The 17,120-nt window shown below is 33.1% G+C and overlaps 2 protein-coding genes across 5 annotated transcripts; one reads left to right on the forward strand and one right to left on the reverse strand.

Moving 5' to 3' along the window:
* On the forward strand, positions 1-17,021 carry LOC145974104 (serine/threonine-protein kinase OSR1). 4 transcript variants are annotated; one of them, XR_014439628.1, is made up of 12 exons: positions 2,757-3,243; positions 7,828-7,953; positions 9,622-10,040; positions 10,732-10,844; positions 11,138-11,388; positions 11,578-11,750; positions 12,610-12,847; positions 13,100-13,214; positions 13,439-13,710; positions 13,953-14,139; positions 14,441-14,702; positions 14,793-17,021. XR_014439628.1 is itself a non-coding variant. In XM_083103895.1 (11 exons), coding segments are annotated over exons 1-11 (1,974 nt in total). In that variant the 5' UTR covers positions 1-35; the 3' UTR covers positions 14,519-17,021. The 4 variants fall into 4 exon arrangements, 3 of the variants coding, with proteins under 3 accessions (XP_082960021.1, XP_082960019.1, XP_082960020.1); XM_083103895.1 differs by lacking the exon at positions 2,757-3,243 and adding an exon at positions 1-37 and having other exon boundaries at positions 14,441-17,021; XM_083103893.1 differs by having other exon boundaries at positions 14,441-17,021.
* LOC145974114 (uncharacterized) lies at positions 39-10,382 on the reverse strand. The gene is made up of 5 exons (XM_083103910.1): positions 10,269-10,382; positions 8,448-8,663; positions 1,006-1,230; positions 623-772; positions 39-386 (listed from the first exon to the last, which is right to left on the reverse strand). The coding sequence occupies exons 2-5, from the start codon at positions 8,472-8,474 to the stop codon at positions 219-221; spliced, it is 570 nt and encodes a 189-aa protein (XP_082960036.1). The 5' UTR covers positions 8,475-8,663; positions 10,269-10,382; the 3' UTR covers positions 39-218.
* Positions 17,022-17,120: the final 99 nt, after the last annotated feature.

Here is a 17,120-nt window from a genome sequence, read left to right on the forward strand (position 1 = left end):
GAATCATAAGAGAAAAAAGGATCGATCATGGTAAAATGTAATGTTGAATGCGATATTTGTTATATTTCATTCACATATTTGCTTTTATAATACAATAAATAAATATTTTTGAGAAAGATTTTACTTGCTGCGAAAGTACACGAACGACGAATCTTCGCTATATCTTTGTACTCTACAGCGAAAATTTAAGTTTGCTAATATACGAATTTTCTACTGAATCAGTAATGATCGCTTATCTCGCCGAGGCTAGTGACTGGCCACATACAGTCGCAACCGCTAGCGATTTCCTTGGTGTAAGGTTCCCAACATTCGTCTTCCCAACGACGTCTGACTAGAGATAGGATCCGACTTCTCTGTATGCAATGAAATATCGGATAAACACATTTCTGAAAAATAAAAAAAAATTAGATCTTTTAGATTATAAGATTATAAAATATAAAATTCAAGTTGAGTAGAGAACAAAGTCTTTGTCAAATTTTAAATGTTTTAGAGTTTTAAAATTATTTTATGATATATTTATTCATTCTTTTTACTTTTATTTCAAGTCATATTTTTTACTCGTTAAACTTGCGCTGCCTTGAGTTTATGTGTTCTATTTACATCACTACGCATCCAAGTTTACCTGTGAAGGCCTTGTAATCATTCGTTCATTGTTATCTAACAATGAATAACTCTTACAGTAGACTTCGTGATAATGCGGAGGTTGATATTCATAATCGGGGTCGGCAATTTCCACTCTTCTCGTTATTGTTTCGCAAAGATTACGGTATTCCTATAAAGAAAAGAGGAGACTAATATAGACAATTATCTTGTAACATGTGTGATACAACATATAAACAAAGAAGCTTAAATTAGAAATGAACATGTAGAAAATAGACGAGTTAAAAAGAATGACTAATTTTCTTTGCAATTTAATTTATAAACTTTCTTTTAAAATATCTAACTTTCTTAATGTTTTTCTTAATGAGAAATGACTAATTTAAGATTAAGAAATAATTTACTAACGCTAATCAAATTTCTGTTGTCTCTTTCTAGCTGCTGCGGTTTGTTCACCCCATTTTCCGCGTTGTAATACTCCTCTGGCAGATAAGACACATCTCTTAACGATACGTCACGTAGAGTGTTCTGGTAGTAGAGTTCAGGATCCAAGCTCTCCTTAATCAGCTGAGTAAGATTAAATCGTCTACTCAGCACGTAGGACACGTGGTTAAGAATAAACAATTCGGCAATCTATAAAAAGTATGTAGATTCTTCAGAAATAGATAAAAACAAGAAACAAGATAGAAGAAACTCCAAAATCAAATTTTTTTACTATATTTTTTCTTTTATATAAATATTATACAAATAATATATTCTGATATTATGAAAAGAAATAGCACATTACATTTGATTATTCTTTTGATCAATGATACAAAATTGCCGATTCACTCTCAAGTATCGCGTATATTGCGTCATAAAACCTAAACCTTCGATGGAGGTCTCAGTCAGTAGCCTTTAGCGACCCATCAAACTCGATGATGCGTAAATCGCGCGCGCGGAGGGTCCACTCCGCAAATGAGAATGGGAGCTGGGATGAATCACTCGTTTATAGAGTCTTGCAAACTGGCGAAATTGTTTCATGGGTGAAACACGATATACGGCAATCTCTTTATTTCCTGGTTTCAATTTCTCTTGAAGAGCCATTATCCTAAATTTTATCTTCTAATATGTCGCAAAAAATAATTTCTTAAAGACATTTCTTAAGAAAAACTTTAAGGACATAAATTAGAATTTTATTTAATTTAAATTTTTATTTAATTTAAATTTTTATTTAATTTAAATTTTTATTTAATTTAAATTTTTATTTAATTTAAATTTTTTTAAGAGAATTTAAAATTTTGTATTATGCGAATTTTATATCAAATTCTATGAAATTTAACGCAGATACGATCATAGATTTAAATAGTATATTTAAGATAACACATGGCATAAGAATGAAGAAACAAGTTATTTTGCAGCACGTAATAAGTGCCATTAATAAGAACGATCGAATTTATCAATAGGAGCGGCTTTCTCGCAAAGATCGGTATTAGTTGGTTCGCAAGGTCGGCATGATTGAGCTGTGTGTGTGTCGCATGATACAAATTATTCTTCCCCGCGTCATCAAGTTAATTCACGATACCATCGAAGTGACGACAGAACATACGCACGAGATAATGCGTTCTTCCAGTTGCGTAGCGTTTTTCTTCGATTCCAAGCAACAGAGCCAATAAACGCCATCATAAGTGATGATAGATCAATAATCAACTTCCTTGAAAACAAGAAGACAATGAAGAGAATTGCAGGACCTTCAAATTAAGTTTAAATCCAAAGCTTTTCTCATTCCTCCTACATGCGAAAGAACAATTCAACCGAAACAATTAAAAACTGTCAAGTTTTCATTATTAATAAGAATTATCAAGAGACTTCAAAATATTTACATATAATAGCGCTTTTTGAAAATTTTTCGTGACGAACGAAAGAAAACATTAAAACAAAGTTAGGTAGTGAAAAAAAGATAACATAATGTGCACTGTATATCTTGAAAGGGACACAGATATTCATAAAAAAAAGACGAAGAAAAAGATAAAATGATCGAAAAGGTGGGGGAGAACGTGGTCACTATATGCTGCTGTCTTTCAGCATCAGTGATGTACGCTGCATTACATACATGCATCAACTGTGCCAATGTGGGGTAAGTAGTTATCCAATTGACAGTGCCCCCGTCTGACATACATAGTTCGGTCACGACGGCGGGCACAGGAGGATCCTACGTCTCCTCCGAGGAATACATAGTCGACAATAGTTTCTTCGAAATTGCGTTCGTGTTTCTTCGCTCTGTCTTTTCGAAATCACGTCAACGTCATCGCATGTGTCTCCGGAATTTTCACTTTACCTTAATTGAAAGATAGTATAAGAACTGATGACAGATCGTGTATTGTGACATAGAGATAATGTCGGGCCGACCAATGTGTTTAAATGATCAGTGTTTTATCTACGGTGAAATGAGCTCGGTTACAATTGACGACCAGTGGAACGGACAATTCTGAAGATTTTGTTGAATACGTGGTCGTCGATTTTCGACGAAAGAAGAAAGACGTGAAAAGAGGAGAGATCCCAGCGCATCCTGCAGAGTACCCACGATTGAGATGCCATTGGGCTGACTCCCAATGCTATGGCAGCCGATCTTTATGCGAACGGCTCTGTGAAGTCAACGTCCGCCAGGTAAAACCGATCTTGAAAATTAGACAACGTTATACGAGCGTATCGAGAGATTTCAAAAATCTGTAAAAAAAATTAGAAGCTATTAACATGACCGTTTGATTTTGTTTTAATTGTTCAAAAATGTAAACTTCATTCTTTTAGTATGGCGTGTCAGGTGAGCGTACATTTAACATTATAAACTATCTGTTCATACATTACTTCACGAATAATTTTATATACAAATAACGAAATAAATCATATAATGATATATTTTGCTAAAAAAAAAATTTACGAGGACTATTTTTGATTAGCTTCAAAAAAATGAATGAATAAGGAACGAAGATTCATATTCTCAGAGTAAACGCGGCAATCCGCTTCTAAGTTTTATTTGCCTATCAAGATGGCATTCAATGTCAACGTGACATGAGAATCAAATAGCCACGTTAAATGCGGCCCCGTCCGATTCCAAGCTTTATTTGCCTAATATGACGATCGCTTTCAATGTCAATGTGATATAAAAATCAGAGATATAAACGTACTTTTAGCTTCTCTGAAATAAAAAAAAATATATGTATATATATATATTTTTTTTTTAAATTCTTGTAAATGCAGATCAAGAAATAATAAATAAACATAAATAAAATATAATAAAATTTTCAAAAGTGCGCGTCTTGTATTTTAAATTATAAGATTTAATGTAAAATTAATTCTAATAATTTATTTAATTAATCTATATATATATCCTACACCTGTCATATTTAACTTGAATATTTAAACGTCATCATTTAAACCTGATAAAATTTATCGCAGATTAGTTCCGAGTGTTTCTGTGAAATATATAAAAGAGATAATCCACAGCTTATGCAATAATATTCATACACTTTTTGTTACCAATAATTCTGTAATGCATATGTGATGATAACTTTTTGTAATTTATATATTGTACAATAACATCTGATGACATATCGAATGCAATAATATGGCATGAAATAACTCTTAAAGTTGTTTAGATTCATCAACTATATTTGATTTAATAAATTGACGTAAATATGATTGTCATATTGTTACAATTAAAAAAAAAATAGTATAATTAGTCAATTATAATGTAACGCAATGTAACGCGGGGGCGGAGAACATAAAATACTGGAATTGCAATGTAACGCGGGGGCGGAGAACATAAAATACTTTTGTTTTCTAAAATATACTACAAAAGAATAAAACATTTCATCATTTTTTCTGATTCGCGATTACTTTTGCTGAAATTGTAAAAGAAATTCGTTCGAAACGACTTCGAGATCAATGGAAGCTTGAGCAATCGAAGATGTATCTATTTTCGGATAAATGCAATCTTTATTTTTTGCAAACAATTCCAATGACAATGAAATCGTTTAATAGCCACCACGACTCTCTGAGTTAATAAGCAATTGACCCTCGGTTTGTTAACTGAATAAAGTTTCATTGATGAGGAACGTTATTAAGTGGATTCAAACAAGAACAAAACTCTCAAAATCTCGAAAATTTTAATAATTATATATGTAATAGAATGTCTCATTGATTTCGTTTACTAACATTTTTTTCTGATAAAAATAAAGCAAGTACATCGTCAATTTTACGAATATTAAATGTTTTTTTTATAGCAATAAATATATATGGGATGAATCACTGAAAATGTATTATAAGTATACTAATTAATAAATGTCGCATAAATATGCGATATAATTTTCTATCAAATGTTAACTAAATCTTTTCTTAGGTCAGTTTTTTCTCTCTCATTATTAATTTAGCAGAGATAAATCAGTGTCACGTTTGCACAGAAATGTGCACTTGAACAGAATAAATCTCGTATTACGCACTTGCACACATAACAGAATTACTACTCTGATGTTCAATGAAGTCGAAGATATTTAAATTAAAGACTCATATTTGAAGAATAAATTCCTTTTAAAGAAATGTACGATCATTTATTATTTAATCAATTTACGAAAGTTCGAACACGTGACTGATTGGCTTTAATTATTGCTACAATTAAAGCCTACAATATGTCAAACGAGATTATGATTATTTGACATAGAAGTGAGAAAGCATACATAGAGATTTTATTTCTTTTAAAATGCGTCAAAATAAATGCGAATTTTAAATTAAAAAATTACCCAAGTATCTAAACAAAATCTAATAATTTCTTACAATTTTTATAACTTTTTCCTACATATCTAAGAATTGTCATCAAGGCCATGATAATTTATATTGTGACCAATAAATTAAAACGTAACAATACTACAATAGTCATAATATGGGTAGGCACATTTGTTTGTTCAATTGTGTATGCAGTGACTAAGATCGATGTAAAGTCAATTCAATAAATTTATGTCTACATGAAAGGTCGTATAGAATATACTAAAAATAACTCAAAAAACTGTTATTATCGAGCAAATATTTGAGAGTAATCGATTTTTCGATTGTGTTGGCCGTGGATTTTTTTTATCTCAAGATAAGCCAGGATTTTTCATTAGAGTGTTTGGAATCTAGAAAAATTGTATACTTTGTGAAAGATGGAAAAAATTTAAAAGAAGAACAAACTTTCCTCTATAAAATAAAAAATAAAAATTTGCCAAAGAAAAAATATAACGTAATCACATAAAATTTTAAAAAATCTTGAATTTTTCTAGGAAGGAAAGTACACGTTAAAATTGATGTATTTAAAACAATTAAAGTGAAGTATATTTTATAACAAGGCTAATGATTGCTAAAGAATAAAATTAATAAATGGATAGAAAGTTTGTTCTATCGTATAATTATATGAAGCTAATGATTGCTGCTAAAGACCTGCGTTGAAGAAAATAATCCTAGATCGAGATCTAAATGCAAAAATGAATAAAATATTTAAATGAATAGAATGTTCGTTCTATCGTACAACTATATAAGGCGGAGGAAATGACGGAACAATGAAAATTTGAAATATTGTGTAAACTGAATGTAGGTAGCAGATGACGCGGTGGCACACGCCCGTCGGTCAGAATTGAATTAAAATCGTTGTTCTAGCCCGACGACAAATTAAACTTTTAACCCAAATATTAGAGGACCTCCGTTATAAGAATATGAGATAATTATCTGTTTTCCTTTCTTAAAATTGTTTGAAAAAATTTAGAATCTTTACATATTTTGCAAAGAGAAGAGAGCAATTATTTTTACTAGATATATTAAATAATAAAATATAATATTAAAAAACAACACAATTAAAATAAATTAAATAATAAAAGATAAAAAATTGTTAAAAATGATATTTATTTAAGAATGAAGAATCTTCATTTATAAATAATACTATAATATTACTTATATGAAACTTTTTAAATAAAACAAAAATAAATGCCTTGAAAAAAAGTATAATAACCATATGCTAAAATAAAGATCTCTACCGAAATAAAACGTCATATTTTCGAGTGAACTACTCGTGTGTTTGAAGAAATTATTAGACCATTATTTTAGAGTAAGACTGTTATAGACTTGTTAATCAGGTGTCTGAAGCTAAGAGGAAAGATTCTTGTTGTTGGAGTACAATCGGTGGGTGATGTCACGTTACGTCAAAATTGGATCGAAATGACACAAATTCAAAAATTAAAAAACACATACATACGTTTTGTATATATATAAAACTATCATACTTTTAAAATTGCTACAAAATTGTTACATGAGAAATATTTACATTGTATGTTATATTTTCGCGAATTCGCAACTGATTCAATATCAAATCAAATAAATTAAAAAACCACACGCAGAAAGATACTTGCGTCTGAAATTCCTGCATTTTTAATTTGAATTTGTTCTCACGAGTTATGGTTGTTCCTACACATCAACCAACAAAGAAAGCAGGATAAAGAATCGTCAAAAGGAAACAGGACCATTGTGATGGAAGCTTACATCAGTCCGTTCTCCATCAGATTATTTTTAGCCAACGGGATAGGGTCTACCCCCTTCACGGTGGCTAAAAATAACCGGTAAGACCAATCCAGGCCCAATTATCTCATCTAGATATTTAGGTGACAATCGACCGACCGACAATTTAGAAATATTCCACACGCTCGAAGCCAGGGCCTTTAGCTCGAATAATCTTTCATCTCTCATGGGTTAAAAATAAGGGCTCCTTAAAATCATTCCGATACTCTACTGAACAAGAATAAGATCTGAAAAATTAATATACGTGGCTCGAAATATCAATACATATCGCAAATGCAACACACAATATCTCTATAATAAAAATTTTGTCAAGTTATAAGAATAAAATAAGATTATAATTAATTCAGAATAAAATAAAATGAATAATATAGAAGAATATATTTGCACTCGCGAGATATGTATATAATACGCAAAACTTTTAATTTACAACTTGTCAATTAAAGAATCGATAAACAGAAAAGGCTATAAGCGATCAATAAAATCTTACAAGAAATTCTCTAAACAATATATTTATTTTATTTGCTATATTATTATTGCGATACACACCTACAGATCGCCCTTATATTAAATTTTTTTATACTGTATGGAAAAATATATAGTAGCCTCTGCCTTCGATAGGCAACCCGTCTAACGAACGTGTATGTCCGTTTGCAGGCTCGTACGCAGCATGGGACAGCGAAAATCGGGCACCCTGGGCGCCGCGGCGCCCATATCGACGGAGGAGGAGCAGCTGAAGTTTCAAGACAGTAGATTTCTGACGACTTTGGTCGGCAGAAGTAGGTGAGTGACCGAGTGTGACTGATTGACGTGCGTTACGTCAAAAATCGCGGCATGTGATCGGCTCGCGCGCGACCCACTTAGAAAGATCAAATCGTACACGGACAGTGTTATAAAACCAAGTATAGATCCTTATCTCGATCATTGACACAGCAGATAATTAAGTAATTAATTGTTACAAGTATTTCGTTTCGTGATTTTTGTTACTTCCGAGCGGCCTAAAGCTGTACTTGGCATTACTTCATTGAAGTGAGTAAAGGCTTATTGCGTTGTTGAGCAACACTGCGTAGATATGCTTGTAAAAAAAATCTGAGAGAGATTAAGAGATTAAATTCAGAGACATTCTCAAACGATTCAATTCTAACAATGCAGATGCAAATATTGTATCGTCAGATTGCACGAGATTCAAGTCGAATTTTCGTATAAGCTTTTGTGCGAAAAAATGTATCGTCTAAAATTATAAATTATATGATCATTATTACGCTTGTGATACTTACTATAAGAATATTCATCTTTCTAAACATGGTCGCGGATCCAGCAGATTCACAATCTCGAAGATGGCTTTAAAGGGTCGGGATGTTGCACATGGGGTGCAATCGGTGAATTGGCGACATACGTAGCGTGCGCGGTCGATTTTATATATATATCTCACGAGGAAAAGCACCTTATACCTCTTCTCCCTCGAGACAAAGGTCATCATCGCGAAATCTCCCCTGCAAATAAAAATTCACGATAGTATCCGTGGTGAATACGGTTTAATTGAATTTTCTAATCGCGATATGTATGACAATCGTTAGTATTGGATTGCGTCGAGTATTGGATCAAGCGAATTCGTTGTATCGATATGAACAATTTATTCCACGATCTGCCAAGTGGAGATAATGACTATAAATACACAAAGATATATTAACATGTTTCAAGAAAAAATAGCCATAATTGGAAATCGTAAAATCTGTGCTTTTGCGAACCGATACGAGAGATTATCTTTATGTCGGTTATTAAAAAAAAAACAATTATGACAAAATATAAAAAAATTTTAATTTTTTAAAGTTTATCACAGCGTATAAATAATCTTCGCGTCAGAAATCAAAATTCTTAACGAAGAAAGTCTGTCAATTTAAAGTGTAACATTTCATTGTGGATATATATTTATGGTCAGCGAAAATTGCTTTATTTTTGCAGTCAATTAAAGCAATCAGCGCGGCTGATTGACATTCACACTGCTTCTTAATTAGAAGCATCGTTTCGCGGGACGATCGTAGCGAGAAAATGTGACGGATGGCCCTACGATTAATTTGTTGTGCATGCAAGTTGATCGTTGCTCATGATAGCTTTGTTTCTCTGAGAAACGTCAATCGTTTCAATGAATCGAAACTCGAGACGTGGGCTAGTTATTGACGCGTGTTCATTTTGACGGGGCTACGTCTCAATAGAAGACTCGACAAGCAACTGGTCTACGTAATTTTGGCCTCGACTCGAGCGATTTTATTGTTTTTTCCTTTCCTCTTATTATCGAAAATAAATGAAAAACTACTCTTTCATATGTACGATATACCTTACATTTCTTTTGCACGCAAGTAGCTTAATATAATACAGGTGAAATTTGCGCGCGCTTTTAAGATTAACGCAAATAAAACAGCTGATCGCATGCCAAGTTAATTTGTCTTTCAGGAAAATCTCGCCGGACATATTGCCGTCGTGCTCGCCCGGCGTGTTTCGCCAAAAGTCGTTCCGCTCGTCTACGCCGCCGCCGAAGGTGCCAGCATCTTCACCGGCACTTCCAACGGCAGCGACAACAACATCCATCTCGCGAAACAGCCAGGGCGCATCTGCGCCCGCGGCCAACGATCGCGCGGCCACCCCTACCGTCACTACCGTCCCCACCCCCGTGTCAGCTGTTCCACCACGTGACAACGGTTCGTGGGTCGTCGTCGGCGCTCCTCTGACGTTGTCGCGGGGCACCCGAGCAGCCAGCAAGCAGGCGCGCCTCGGTCCGGTACTGGCCAGCAAAATGGCGTCCGCGAGCTCCTCCACGGTCGTGCAGGGCTGGCCGAATACCAAGGACGATTACGAGCTCAAGGAGGTTATCGGTGAGTATTCCCCCCGGAACGGAGACTCGTTCGATCGCGCGACGACCGGGCGCGAAAATCGCGCGCGCCTTCTTCAGGGCGCGCTCGCGAACCGGCGACGCGACGTCGACCCTCCAACGGCTGGCAGCCCGCTATTTCTCGACGGAGGAGCAGCGCGGATCGTGACGATAAGGATGACGATCACGAGGACGATGTAAACCATGTGGCATTCGTACGGAATTTACGTACCAATGTCTCTTTTTCTCTCTGTATCGTCGGCCTCACGGTTGCTCCAAAGACAGGACGACGGTTCGTCGATCCCCGCGCTCGTTCCCTCTCCCTCCCTCTTTACGCGTCCTTCTTGCACTCGCGCTGTCACGCAGCTACCGGTGCTGCTGCACGGGAGAAGTGTACGTCCTATCCTAACCTAGTTAATCCTGACGGGACAGTGCACGCTTTCCAGTGCCGTACACATTGACACGAGAGGGAAAAGGAGGGTTGAGGGGGTTGTCTGTAAAATGCATAATTAATGTAGAATAAAGTCGAATATATATTTCCAAAATTTTGAATAACGCATGTATGATGTATAAAAAATACCGACTCTGTAAAAATTTAAGCCTAATATTTCCTAATATTTAAAAAAAATTTGTAATAAATAAATTTAATAAATAGTAGGATATAAAATGTGATAATTTCTTTCGTTAAATTCTAGGGGTTGGAGCGACCGCCGTGGTGCATGCAGCATTTTGTATTCCGCGACAAGAGAAATGTGCGATCAAGAGAATAAATTTGGAAAAATGGAATACAAACATGGACGAACTGCTGGTGAGTTTTATTATATCTTGATATTGGGGATTTCAATGGCAGATGACAGATCAATATGACACACTTCTGGATAAGACTATAATATATGTGGTATGATTCACTGGATTAATGATCTTATCATTCAAAGTTTTATATTAAATGTAATATAACTATATCTATTTTAACAAATTTATATTATTGTAATATTGCAAAAATTAAGTTTCAAAAGAAATTTAAATAATCGTTTTTATCGATAAATTTTATGATTTAAAAAGATTAATAATTGATATTCTTTACTCGGGGAAAAATTGTAGAAAGAGATACAGGCGATGTCTTCTTGCAACCACGAAAACGTCGTAACTTATTATACATCATTCGTGGTAAAAGAAGAACTCTGGCTGGTTTTAAGATTACTAGAAGGCGGATCCTTGCTGGATATTATCAAGCATAAGACTAGGACCACTAATTGCAAGCATGGAGTATTCGATGAAGCCACTATAGCTACTGTACTTCGGGAAGTACTCAAAGGGCTTGAATATTTCCACAGCAATGGACAGATTCATAGGTATTTTGAAATATCTTCCTTTCTTTTTAGAGACTCATTATATCTTTATTTAAATAAAGTCTTTCCTTAATTTATTCTCTTATTTGTTTATTAGAAATTTTATTAACTGTAACAAAAAAAATTGCATTAAAGTGACACTATTATATTATCTATGTATATAAACAAATTTTAATGGCAGAATAATATTAGGGACATAAAAGCCGGTAATATCCTACTAGGCGAGGATGGCACGGTGCAGATCGCCGATTTTGGTGTCAGCGCGTGGCTTGCAACCGGACGCGACCTGAGTCGGCAGAAGGTCCGGCACACCTTCGTCGGTACACCATGTTGGATGGCGCCTGAGGTCATGGAGCAGGTGAGAGAGGAAAGTAACACTACAGACTTCTTAGCCTGCGTGTTCTCTGTGTCTACATTTGTGTATGCATTTGTTAAATGTACACATGCATTTATTAAATGAAACACTTTATCGGAAATGTGTACATTGTCGACCGAGCAATTTAAAATACAGCTTTTGTTATCATTGAAACGACACATGAAATTTGTATGACAATTATTTGTGTCGGTTTTGGCGCAACCTGAGGAAATGCGCTTTATTAAATTCAGAATCAATTTGAATTATCAGTCATATCATTTATTGAGCATGATGCAAGTTGCATTAGGCATGCTATGCAAGTAGTCACATAGAAAACTGCATTAAAGATGGATTCACTATGTGTGAATTCTCACAAAATTATTTTTCTGCTAATAATCAATTATATATATTCACGCCATTATATTATTTTGCTCATCTAACTTAAATTGATTTCTTTCACTTCATTACAGCATCAGTTTCTATATTTTTGTATCATATTTTATACCAAAAAAGCATGCGTCTACATACATTATTCAATTAAATTTTTATTAAATTGGATATATAAGATATAATTATCAATACTGCAAACATTTTCAAACAACTTCAAGCAATGATTACAAAATACAGATTAAGAATTGCTGTAAAAAAACCCGACGTCAAACTAAAAATTAATAACTAAAAAATTTATAAGACATTTTACAATAATGTGGCAGGCCATCTTATATATAAAATGGTTATAAATTACACTTGGAACGAAAATTCTGACAAGCATGCGACTTTGGCAAGCATGATTTCACAAGATATTGACAATCCTTTTGTTGTGTACCTTCTACTGCCAAAAAATCAATTATGATATGCATACCTGTTGCAGGACCATGGCTATGATTTTAAGGCTGATATATGGTCACTTGGCATCACGGCGATCGAGATGGCCAGCGGCACGGCACCATATCACAAATATCCTCCGATGAAAGTCTTGATGCTGACGCTGCAGAATGATCCACCCACTCTAGATACTGCCGCGGATGACAAGGATCAGTATAAGGCATATGGGAAAACATTCCGAAAAATGATTATCGATTGTTTACAAAAAGATCCTACCAAGAGGCAAGTTGGATTACTTTCTCTTCGTTTTTAGTTCTCAAGCTGATGTTTGACAAAATAGATTAATTAAAGTAAGTGAGTTTGAAGTAAATGAGTAATATGCAAGATACATTCAAAGATAGTTTTTGATGTTTTGTTATATATATGATTACATTTATTATAGATATCTTTAAATATAAAAATTAATAAAAATAGATGGATATTTTGTGTGTATAAAATATTTTAACTGTTAAGTAATGATTTTTAATATTTTAGACCAACAGCCACTGAGTTGCTGAAACACCCCTTTTTCAAGAAAGCCAAAGATAAGAAATATCTACAACAAACATTGGTAGCAATTGGACCTAGTTTAGAAACGCGTGTACAAAAGGTGTGTGAAATATACCAGAAAAAAGATGCTCTCTTTCTCTCTTTGTATATGAGATATTTTATTGAGATCTTTTAATATTTTTTATCTAAATTTTATAAGTTAAAGTAAGTAACATAAGATAACTAAAGACAAATGTATAATCTTTTTCTTTAACTTACAAATAGACGTTAATAATTTTATGGCTTTTTTTGTTATAATATATGGAGGAAAACTATTTTTTACAGGCATCAAAAAGACAACCCGGTACATCAGGTCGTTTGCATCGAACGGTAACTGGAGAATGGGTCTGGTCGTCAGAGGAAGAAGATAGTGGTGGATCAAGTGGTGATGAAGGCGCTAAAGAGACGTTGCCGGTCAACACGCTCGAAAAGGCTAGTAGTGATGAAGATGTCGGCGAGTCCGATGAATACTATGGTCAAATCAAAGTAGCACCGAGTCAACTTGCAATACCAGCTACCGAGCAAAATGTTCCTATAAATTTGGTGCTCAGATTACGGTACGTGGATTTCCTATAGATTCAAACGAAAATCACACGCATTCTCTTCAACCCTATATAATACTATATATAATAAGTACTTACACTTATATTCTCGAGTTATTTCAATTCCAAAAAAGATTCGAATATGCTTTTTATTCATTCCACTTCCTATTTTTTACCTTTTATTTGTACCGTTATAAAACATTGTTTTTATTGAAGTGATAAATAATTAAAGTAATATTACATGTAATCTCTTGCAGAAATGAAAGACGAGAGCTTAATGACATTAGGTTCGAATTCACTGTTGGAGTAGATTCAGCGCAAGGAATCGCAGCAGAACTCGTCGCTGCGGGTCTAGTCGACGGTAAGGATGTTGTGGTGATAGCAGCGAATCTGAAAAAATTGATAGAAAGTGGAGGACAATTACGGACAGTGACATTTTCCTTGGTAAGCTTTTGTCAGCCTTGATGTTACAATTTACTTTACCAATACATACACACATATACAAATATATATTTTAATATATATTTAACCCTTATTATCCTGTATTATCATTTTTGGTTTCAAAGTGTACAGAGGAATTATTTTTGTCCGACGCATTTCTCAACGTAAAAATGTTCAAAAAATCTGGAAAAATTTATATGTCTTTTTTGGTTCTTCTAAATAAAGGCTAGAATAATAAATTTGCAAAATAATTTGATTATATATACATATAGACATATAATTTTGTCTTTTCTTGCTGTTACAGAATTCTGGCTATGCGGTGAATGAAATACCAGATGACAAGGCGTTAATAGGATTTGCTCAGATCTCTCTCACCGATTGAATAATTTCGATTACCGAATGATTCCATTTCTGAACTCTCAGGATAATGTTCTTAATTGATGCATATTCGCCATTTGTTAGATCCAGAGAGAATCAAAAGCTAACGATCGGCTAGATATTATTTTTCGAAATAAATTATATCATAGACGATAAACAAATATTTGGAGCACACATACAGAACACATGTAAGTTTGTTTCATTGAATATTTGCAAGTTTAGCTTTTGACACTTTCGTTTATTTCAAACGATTTTAACAATTAAAATGTTGATTGCAGAATAGGTAATCGAAATACATATTTGTTACAATAGTAGTAACAAACTATGCTCAAGCGTGTCTGATAACATCGTCAGTGTTCATATGCGGAGGCAATCATGAATGGGGCAGTTAAAAATAATATCATTCACATACTGGCTTAAAAGTATACACTTACTCTAATCAATAATGGCTGTAGTTTTACATAACCGAATTGTATCATTCGTATTACATCAGTCTATGTAAATATTAGCATTCAATCATTTGTTGAGTTTTCCTTTTTCTTCTTTATGATTAATGTATCAAATGGAATAAAGAGATATTGCATATTGTGAAATGCAATATTTCATATAAACGAACTTAGAGAATCAAGAGAAAATGCTTGATAATCTAATTTATTTGCCCTAAATGTAAGCTGTTTCTCTTGAATAGCAAAAAGCTTTAGTTACATAAAAAAATTCAATATGCTGAATATAGAATCATGTTCATGTATCATGTACAGATTATCCGTGTACATCTTATGTTATATGTTAGGAAAAAGCAGATATAGAAAATGTTGGAATAAAATAAAACTTTTTTGTACTTAATTAAATAGACTTACGATAGCAAATTAATATTTTCACAGTTTTTAGACGTAGCGAGATAGAGAAATGATCGAAAAGTTTTTACTCGTACGTCTTGAGAAAATATTCAATTAATTTCTTCATAAAATGTATTGGAAAAATTGATAAAATCAGAATCACATACAACAGCAGTTTAACACAATTTATAGTCTCTCTCTTTATGGTTTTACAAATATCCCACATTTATGTTCAAAAGATCTTCAGAGGACATCCTGAAGATGTCCATCGCTCAAAGATGTCTTCGGGATATCTTATGAACGTCTTTTGGATATGCGTGCTATGTCGGATAGTGTTCATTATTTCTACATTCTTGTATTTACTGGAAATCGTAAAGATATATATTTGCGATGTCTTGTCGTTTCTTATATTTACAAATTGTAAAGGTTGAGTTTTATGACAGAAAGATTGTCAAAAACATGTGTGCGAATACTTTCTTAATGTTTTCAAAAATATTTTTTTAATTAAAATTTTTTGATATATAAAAGAAGAATATTACACTTGAATTTTATTAAATATATATTAAAATGAAAGTAATAAGAAATGACTATAAATAAAAAAGATTTTCCAAAACTGAACTTGAGATAAATATAAACTATACAAAACCAACCAGTGTGATTCTGTATTTATCAATTTTTATAAAGTGGATTACATTATACGATAATATGGTAAAGGATGCATTTCTTAATTCAATATTTTGCATATAATGTATATGTGTATTATTTTTGTGAATTTCTGCTATTCTGTCAGCATTAACCAAATGTTTTTGAAAATTTGTATGTAATTCCTCATTTCCTTTGCCATATTGCGATACATATATACACGTGCTAATTCCGCGACACAAGATTTGCTGAGCAAAATTAGTTGTATAGTAATAATACACAAATCTGTTGATATACAATGTGATGGTTATATACATATATATACTCCGAATTATATATATCAAATCAACTGTGTGGTTTAACTTATATAGAGGAGATACTTTTTATGCTTAATACGCAAGAAGTAAGCATAATTACTATTAAACTATAAATGATAATAATCATATGCTAATTTAAGTAGATTTTTATAAATAGTTGTATCAATACACATATGGCACTATATCCTGTAGCACTTAGAATTCTCATGCACTACGTTTCGCCGGCAGAGAATTTTAATCGGTTCGACATACATAGCTTGTATCGTCACTATGTGCCTTATCTGAAAAACGCATTGATTATATTGAAATACTGTGTTTTTATCTTGAACGCTACTGAACTGTCATGAGACGATTCAAGTTACAATCGGGACTTTTTGCTTGCAACACGATTAAAGCAGTGCCAAATAAAATGTGTTATACTTAGCGATTAAATATGTGTATCAAAAAAACGATAATTTATTTGTATGAATATCAAAATGTCGTTCTGGCAATTAGAAACATTGTACTTTATTTCATCGCAAGTTACTATGATTATGTAAGTGTTATATGAACTGCAGCACAAATGAAAATGGGTAATGGTACTTAACGCCGATAAAAATTTCCGAGAGAGTCAGCAAAATTGAATTTATTTTATACTCCCTGAGCAAACTCGTTTTTACTTTAATCATTTATTCAATTTCTAGCAATAAAATGTTACTCTTTACAAAGGAGAGCAATTCTTTAAATGCTTAATATCTCGATGAAATTCTATAGATTTAAAGTCTTCATTTTTTTTCTGTCAATTAAATACATTTCGTAAAAAAACGTCACG

The sequence above is a fragment of the Camponotus vicinus genome, unplaced genomic scaffold (genome assembly GCF_025532165.1).
Source record: "Camponotus vicinus isolate PSW18456_S1 unplaced genomic scaffold, iyCamVici1.0 SCAF_7, whole genome shotgun sequence".
In the NCBI taxonomy this organism is placed as follows: domain Eukaryota; kingdom Metazoa; phylum Arthropoda; class Insecta; order Hymenoptera; family Formicidae; genus Camponotus; species Camponotus vicinus.